This window comes from Gadus chalcogrammus, chromosome 5 (assembly GCF_026213295.1).
Source record: "Gadus chalcogrammus isolate NIFS_2021 chromosome 5, NIFS_Gcha_1.0, whole genome shotgun sequence".
Taxonomy (NCBI): domain Eukaryota; kingdom Metazoa; phylum Chordata; class Actinopteri; order Gadiformes; family Gadidae; genus Gadus; species Gadus chalcogrammus.
The window spans coordinates 8,812,392-8,820,843 of NC_079416.1; the positions used below are offsets into that span (position 1 = coordinate 8,812,392).

The window sequence follows — 8,452 nt, forward strand, 5'->3', positions numbered from 1 at the left end:
GTGGAAGATTAATTGATCCTGCACCAACCCAACGATGAATATTAACAGCAAATTTGTGTTTTTGTTCAGATGAAGTTAGGGGCTGGGGTGGGGTCTTGGTTAAAAGATGATCGATACATCTAATCATCGGCCCCTTCTTTTCCGATGCATTAGATATTTGTATTATGTCATGTTCTGCGGCAGTGTACACAGAGAGACGCGTGCGCGTGCGTGTTAAATATATTTGTCTGAGACTGGGCTTCAAGTTTCCAGAGCGTGATGTGATTCAAAGGTTACCTTTTCAACCTCCCACCCCTCCCCCGCTCCCCTGCCGCACAGCCCTGATCCCTCCTCTCAATAATTGACTGCAGGGTAATGAGGGCTCTGTTTGTGTGTGTGTGTGTGTGTGTGTGTGTGTGTGTGTGTGTGTGTGTGTGTGTGTGTGTGTGTGTGTGTGTGCGCTTGTGCATTCTATGGCAGAATCCATTCTGTATTCAGCCGCCGTGCCGCACCGCTCTGACTGGCATAGCTAATAAAGTGCCTGTGCCCCTCCCTTGGCACCACACGTAAGTGTGTGCGTGTGCGTGTGTGTGTGTGTGTGTGTGTGTTTGTGTGTGTGTGTGTGTGTGTGTGTGTGTGTGTGCGTGCACATGCATGCATGTCTATAGTGGCAGTGTGCACTTGGGCATGATCCACAGAGTCAAGCTGCAATTAAAAGACCTGTCAATGGTGTCTGCCATAGCAGGGACTGGGTCCGTCACTATCGACCAGCCATAACGTGCACAGACACACACACACACACACACACACACAGACAAAGCCACACAAACTTGATGTGAGGGTGGCAGCACCGTGTGTGTGTGTGTGTGTGGTGGAAGGGGAATGGCATAGGAGACTGAAACGAAGGGGTGCTGGAAGGTAGTGATCAGAGGACAAGAGAAAATGTCTGAAAGCGGTGAGCTGAAATAGGCTTCAGAGGTTCCAATGTGCAACAGAGTTTGTAGAGTTTACGGTCCACAACGGTGTTGACCTCATACATCTCTAGTTTGCTTTTCAAATGGCTTTTTCTGCACCATTTTGGGCAATATAATGTCATATTTTTGCATTGGTGGGGACAGTTAGAGATCGATGATAGAGTTCGACGTACCGTGCATGTTCTGTTTTTTTTTTTTTAACAAACAGTTGGGAAGACAAAAGAACGAAATTTCAGTTTCAGGCGGATCAAAATTATAGATCGGATTTAAATATGCCTTGAAGGAAACACAAAGGCCCACGACACTTCGATCGGAACAGCGGACGAATCATTTTATTCTGAATAGACCAAATAATCAACACGATGAACACGTTGGAATAGAACACACAAACATAAAAGTCACATGCACACGCGTCTGCAGCAGCGTCAACCACAGCATCCATTGCCGTCGCAAAAAACCTGCCAAAATAAAAAGGTATGAATGCTTCAATGGTAGCTGATGGTAGTCGATAAATATCCGTATCTCTCTCTCTCTCTCACACAAATGTTCCCACACACACACTCACACTAACAGACAAGCACACACTTACAGACACGCATTCTCACACACACACTCACACAGGCAAACACACTCACACAGACACACACACACACACAGACACGCGATCGCACTCACACAGTCAGACACGCACATACTCAATCACACACACACTCACACACTCACGCAGTCACGCACACGCTCTCTCACACACACGCTGCGGTCCTTCAGAGCAGGATGCGGTACTTGAGGGCGCGAGGCACCCTGTTGATGACCAGCCGTCCGTCGTAGCTGAGCGAGGCGAAGAGCCAGGGGTCCGCCGTGGACCACTCGGCCGCGTACACGCTGTCCTCGTGCTCCTCGTAGGTGGACACCACGCTGTCCGTCAGGGGCTCCTTGACCCTGGGGGGCGCGCCCGCACACACACAGGCACACACACAGGCACACGCAGGCACACACACAAACACAAGTTAAGAAAGCGTAATATGGAATTTCATTGATCACAGACAGAATCAAGTGAGGACAGCAATGACGGTCGATAAACCAGGACAAAACTAGAACAACGGAAAATAACGTCCGATCAGATGTTCGATTGGTTTGACATTCCAAATCTGATGGAATCCAAACACCAAGGGCTCTCCTCACTTCTAAATTGAAATACAAGTTTTATGAGTTCGAAACATGGAGCTTCTGTCTGTTTGCCGGGCCGTATTGCCAACGCCACTACCAGCTAGGTAAACATTATCCATAGCTGAGGTCGGACATTATTGACAGCATATGCTCTATTATTGAAACGATGCGTTATCGATCATCAAAATAAGGTGTCAAAAATGTCCAACCCCACCTGACTGTGTCCGTCGTAAAACTGACCCGCGGACATCAGGTGAGGACTCGCACCCACAAACGCTCTCTACAAAACATCACACCACGCCGATGACGTGGCGTTGGCCCCGGGGGCGCGGCGTGCTCACTTGTCGCTGGGCTGGGCGTCCTCGCCGTCGCTCAGCTCCTCGTCGTCCCCCAGCTGGCCGAAGGGCTCCGAGGAGATGGACACCATGTTGGAGAGGATGAGGCGGCTGTCACTGCTGGCCGTCAGCACCAGCTGGTCGTGGCTGTGGTTGTAGCGCACGCTCCACACCCTGTGACCGCCGGCCCACCAGACAAACAGACACACAGGTGAGGATGGTAATTGGTGTGTGGGCTGCCCTGATCGCCCCCTCTGCTCCTTCCCGGTGTCCAGACCAGACAATATTCCTTGATTTGACTGATCTTTTTATTTCCCTTCTTTATTTTCTCCCTATTTTTATCCTTTTTGTTGTAGAGTAAGACAGTAAGGTATGGGAGAGAGAGGGGAGGGAAGCCGCAAAGGACCATAGGGCGGGAATCTAACTCCGTCGCCGCGGTGAGGACCGGGCCTTAATGGTACGCGCTCTACCCGGGGAACCACCGGGCCGCGCTGATCTTCGAAATGGTGATCAAGTCAGCTTTGCATTGATTTTATTTTATTTTTTTCCTGCTTCCTGCAATACCGCAGAGGTGTTCTATGTGGATGTGAATAGGGTCCTTACGTATCTGGAAATATGAGAAATGCTTTAAATGGGATTAAACGGGGTTATTCAAACATTCAAACGTAGATGTGAAGAAATCACGCATATGCATGATCCCTCGCTCACTCCCCCTCACCCCACCGTCTTTCTCTTACAACAATGGTCTTGAAGTCGCTGTACCTTTTTTGCACTGCGTTACAAAAACGACAATTTAGTTCACTTTAGTTGCTATCATGAATCATAAGACATCATAAATGTCCCTCAGCTTTAATCACTTTCCCCGTGGCCCCCTCCCCAGCCACCTTCCCGTTAAATATATTCGGTGGACTAGGATTTCCTCTCAAGGCTACTCTTATTGTGCCTATGTTGGTTTCTTTCTTTCGTTCTCTCTTCCCCAATCCCCCCACGACCCAGCTGCTTTTTCGGTTCCCTTTGCCTCCGTCTTTCCTTCCTTTGGTGCCTTCCTCTGTCCTCCGTTCAAACTCCCCTATCCTCTCGTCCCCTCCTCTATTTATCTCCATCTCCACCGTCTTTACTGCAATATCTCTCTCCTGCCTTCTCCCTCCTCCTCCCTCCTCCTATCTGATCAGGACTGTGATTACTAGTTTCTGTCTTGCACCCACCTCCCTCCCACCCCAGTGATGTCTCTCTCTCTCCCTCTCTGTCTCTGTTCTGCTCGCTTTGTCTCCCTTTCTCTGCGTCTACATGTTTGTACATTGCTCTGTGTGGCTGCATGCTTTTTGATAAACATGTGGGTGTGTGTGTGTGTGATTTTGTGTGATCGCGTGTGGTGTGTGAGTGTGTGTCTGTGTGTGTGTGTGTGTGTGCCCAAGCCCAGGGCACAGCATAGAGTGCGGTCCCAGTCCCTCGCAGGGAGGGATTGAAGGATAACCGGGGCTGTTGACAGAAAATCAGCCCTGGCCACGCCGCTCCCCGCGCTCCCCTAATCCGCTTCCCCACTAAAAAATAGTCCCTAATACCCCCAGCAGCCCTGAGGCGCTATCCTGGCTGCGCTCCGGCAAAAAATAAATGAACGCAGCAACGGGCACATGACACACTCTGAGACACGTACAAAACACACACACACACACACACAGCAAACACACATACAGTTCGGTGGGGATAACTATGCGCACACACATCCTTAACACAGACACCATGGGAAAGTCACAGGCACACTGAATAGCAGAACAGCAAAGACACTGCCTTGTGCATTGATGAGCAGTCTCACGCACAGGGATTAAACATCGATGTGACGTTTAGTCCCAAAGTCACACATTGTTCCAGACACACTGACGCCCCCCACACACACACACACACACCCCCACACACACACACACACACACACACACACACACACACACACACACACACACACACACACACACACACACACACAGCTCCTATCAGTAGAGATGTTATCTGCAGCTATCTACAGTTATAGATATGTTTGCGAACGCCATCTAGCTTTTTGTAGATAACGTCAACAGTGTGTCCGCGTGTGTCCGTGTGTGTGTGTGTAGGTGTGTGTGTGTGTGTGTGTGTGTGCGTGTGCATGTGCGTGCGTGTGTGAGTGAGTGAGTGAGTGAGTGAGTGAGTGAGTGAGTGAGTGAGTGAGTGAGTGAGTGAGTGAGTGAGTGAGTGAGTGAGTGAGTGAGTGAGTGAGTGAGTGAGTGAGTGAGTGAGTGAGTGAGTGAGTGAGTGAGTGAGTGAGTGAGTGAGGTTGTAAAAAGAGAGAAAGAGGGAAAGAGAGAGAGATTAGGGGTGTTAATGTGGCTGCATAGACGACCAATGTGTCTGTGGACCAAACTAGGCAACTGCTGCAGCACACCATCCACCTGATAAGGAAGGACACACACATGTGTAAACACACACACACAAGCACACACACACACACACACACACACACAAGCACATGCATACAGATGTCTTGTGCAGCATATGGTGTTCAGCTCTCGGCCTTGCCCTAAGCTCAACAACACAGAACTGAAAAGACTATTTCAGTTAGTATGGGTCTGGCATCCACCGCAACCCAGGGCCAGGGACCGTATATCCTCCAGTTGACGGTGACACTGTTGATGCCGTACATTTAAATTCAATCGTACCTCAAAGCACCTATTTTCTCCCTAAAATAGCGCTTCGGGAAATACCAAAACAACACCACTTGGCCCACACAGCATTGTCTGCAGGTTCATCACAGCTGCGGGAGAAGAAGGGACAGGCTTGATTTTGAAAACATTTTCAATGCTTGGTTCAACAACGGTCTGTCGTTCATCCCGCTCTACCACTTTGTTTCCCATCAGTTGTGATAACCATCCGGGGCCACGTAGCGCAGACTGACGGTGTTCCAGACACTTAAAAGCACCGTAAAAGCCCAATCATATATCAATGCGGGGAAAGATAACTCTGATTGGTTTATATGTCTCTGGGGGTAGGTCTTACACACATTTGATTGAAACATTTTGAACCAGACTACCATGATTGCCCACAATAATCAGGAAGGCCGGAATTTCCCACTAACGGCACTGGACAGGTAAGAAGGAGTCATTTCTTATACACACATTTGCGGTGTGTATCCCTTTAAAAAGAAACAATATTTGCAAAAAACATAACCCTTAAGTATTCTATGAGACCCTAAAAAGCCGCTGACAACTTGCCGATAATGCCTCAGAAACAGTAACTTTACTTAGTTACTTTGCGGCCGTGTGACATGACCCCCACCATGAATCGTCCTGACGTATAACCCTCCCCCCGCCATTAACTGAACGTTCATAGCTTCACATCAGGAACTCAGTTGATTTCTCTGAAAAGACTCGCTCTAGAAAGAAGGGAGAGGTTGTGGTTGAAGGAGGAGGGATCTAGTAAGACCGATAGATAAGTTGCCACATGACACAGAAGTATGTGTCCGGATTATCCGGAGTGCGGTGAATCTTTGTTACATCATCCTGATGGATCTTCCCTGCACTTTAACCTGTACTAACTGGTTGAGCTCACAGGACATCCAGTGCTCTGTCCCCTAACAAGAAGGCATGTATTTGATGGGTGGGCAGTGGTGAATGCCTCAAACACTGGGATTCACATGGAAAGGCATTACCGAGACCCTCCACCCCCCTTAGTTCCAAGTTCAAACCCAAGGCCTCCTCTCGCTGTGAGGGGACAGCAGCTCAGTTCAGCGATGTCGACTCAGAGCTTGTGTCTGCTTGTGTTTTTGTGAATGCTGTCTGTTAGTGGGCGTACTGGAGCCTCCTTGTTGAATGGAGCAGCATAACACAAGAGAGAGTGTCTTCACTTCGGTGACACATACCGCAAGGCCACGGCCCTTACACCATCACCGTCCTTCAAATAACGCTGGTTAAACACACCGTTAAGTTTAATATTGCGAGTCTACCACATTCACCAACTATAATGGATGTCTAAAGAAATGACCTCATATCGGTGGGCAATTCGGGTCTCAGAATAAAGCACATTTTTTTGCTGCATCGGTTTTCCTGGATACATTGGGTCTGACTATAACTTGGAAAACGTAGATACACTCCTAGGAAACGCAAACGGTAGAAGAGGGGCCGCAGCAACCGCCTAGCAACAGAGATGCCCCCCTGTCCCTGTTGTCGAGTCAGCCATCCGACTTGTGCTAATGCGCGCAAGAGATTGTGGGATTTCCCACACTGAATGAATACCAGGTTTTGCCACTACGTCCGCACATTTCACATGGGTTCTTAAGCAAACAGCGATCGATGGTTGTAATCAATGTCGCAGTGATACTCAGTGATGAGGGATCTTTTTTTTCATTTGAGCGAGGCTAGGGTGGCCTAGGGTTTTTTAAAGGTTCTGCTGAGTGATGGGGCTGCTTAGGGACGATTAGCACGGCCTGTGGTACGTGTAACACAGTACATCTCCATCATCATCGTCTTCATCATCCCCATGGCCCTCCTATACGCACCAGTGGGAGTGCTCCTCCAGGCTCTTGACGGGCTCCTGGACGTTGCGCACGTCCCAGAAGTGCACCTTGCAGTCGTCCCCGCAGCTGGCCAGGTAGTACTGGCGGTTGGGGTTGAAGTCCAGGTCTCGCACCAGCTGCCCGTGGGCGTTCTCTATGCAGTAGATCTGACTGGAGAACAGAGAGGGAGAGATGGGTGAATAGATGGAGAGAAAGAGAGAAAGAGAGAGAGAGAGAGAGAGAGAGAGAGAGAGAGAGAGAGAGAGAGAGAGAGAGAGAGAGAGAGAAAGAGAGAGAGAGAAAGGAGAGAAGAGAGGAGAGAGAGAGAGAGAGAGAGAGAGAGAGAGAGAGAGAGAGAGAGAGAATTTTATTTTATTTTTAACACTTGACAAAATGTTTTTCCAACTCTTGATCAAATTCCTTCAGTGTTCAACAATGAAACTTAGCCAAATAATTGACCAATGGTTATTTAATATGAGAGAGAGAGAGAGAGAGAGAGAGAGAGAGAGAGAGAGAGAGAGAGAGAGAGAGAGAGAGAGAGAGAGAGAGAGAGAGAAAGAAAGAGAGAGAGGGAGAGAGAGAGAGAGAGAGAGAGAGAGAGCATACCTCTGGGAAGTGGAGGAGCAAGAACAGAATGGAGGAGAGAAATATGGAGGCGGCATGGGTGAGAGACCGAGAGTGCGAGGGCGAGAGAAGGGAGATGACAGGCGATAAAGAGACGTTGGGGTGGCAGCATGGAGTGGAAAAGAAAGATGAGGAGGCCGGGGCTAGAAGGGAGGGAACGAGTTGGGGGGGCCGGCATGACGGAGTAGGGGACCAGACGAGAGATACCGAAAAGACAGGGAGAGAAGGCCAGAGTGGGAAGAGAGCACAAACAAGAGATTCCTGGGAACGCCTCACACAGGCCGACGCGAGCAAGAGCGTTCGTGAGCTCAATCAAAGCTTGCCTCCGTCAGCAAAGGCCTTGCTTGGTAAAAAAACAATAAAATACAATCCAACCTGTGACTATGGAGGCTCACACAGACACACATGGCAAACAAACGGTCGACAAAGCAGTGCATGAAAGCCAGGAGAAGCAGGACACGGTCCTGTTCTTTGTCCATCCCTTGAATCTTTCCATTATTACAAACTTCTCCTTCCTCCTTTGCTCCTCCCATCCCTGAGATTCCTCCTCACCCTTCCAACTCTCCCGGCATTTTTTTTGGCTCATCTTGTCCTTCTTGCTCTAAACTACGTTCAAGCCTCTCTTCTAAACATTTCCTACTTTTAGTTTCTCTGACTTTCTCTTAATTCTAAGCTCTAGAGTCTTTTAGGCGTTTTAACGTCCCCATTTATTTCCCCTTCCTCCTCCGTTTTGTTCTTTGCTATACCATATATATTTGTTAGCCCAACAACACCTTGCCGTTGAGCGCTCTGTGTGCAGCAGAGTGAAACGCGACACGCCGCGCTGCGGCCTCGTCGCATGCCACCAGCAGCTA

General features: G+C 49.1%; 1 protein-coding gene across 3 annotated transcripts in view; it reads right to left on the reverse strand.

The window, feature by feature from the left end:
* Positions 1-1,233: 1,233 nt before the first annotated feature.
* Positions 1,234-8,452, reverse strand: part of eipr1 (EARP complex and GARP complex interacting protein 1) — a 33,676-nt gene continuing 26,457 nt past the window's right edge. Inside the window, exons 7-10 of one of the 3 annotated variants that reach the window (XM_056590115.1) lie at positions 6,978-7,145; positions 2,462-2,629; positions 1,705-1,892; positions 1,234-1,411 (exon numbers count right to left, since the gene is read on the reverse strand). In XM_056590115.1, coding sequence (XP_056446090.1) covers positions 1,718-1,892; positions 2,462-2,629; positions 6,978-7,145 — 511 coding nt within the window. In that variant the 3' untranslated portion in view covers positions 1,234-1,411; positions 1,705-1,717. Of the gene's footprint in view, positions 1,893-2,461; positions 2,630-6,977; positions 7,146-8,452 lie in introns of all 3 variants that reach the window. The other 2 variants (XM_056590113.1, XM_056590114.1) reach the window with 2 other exon arrangements.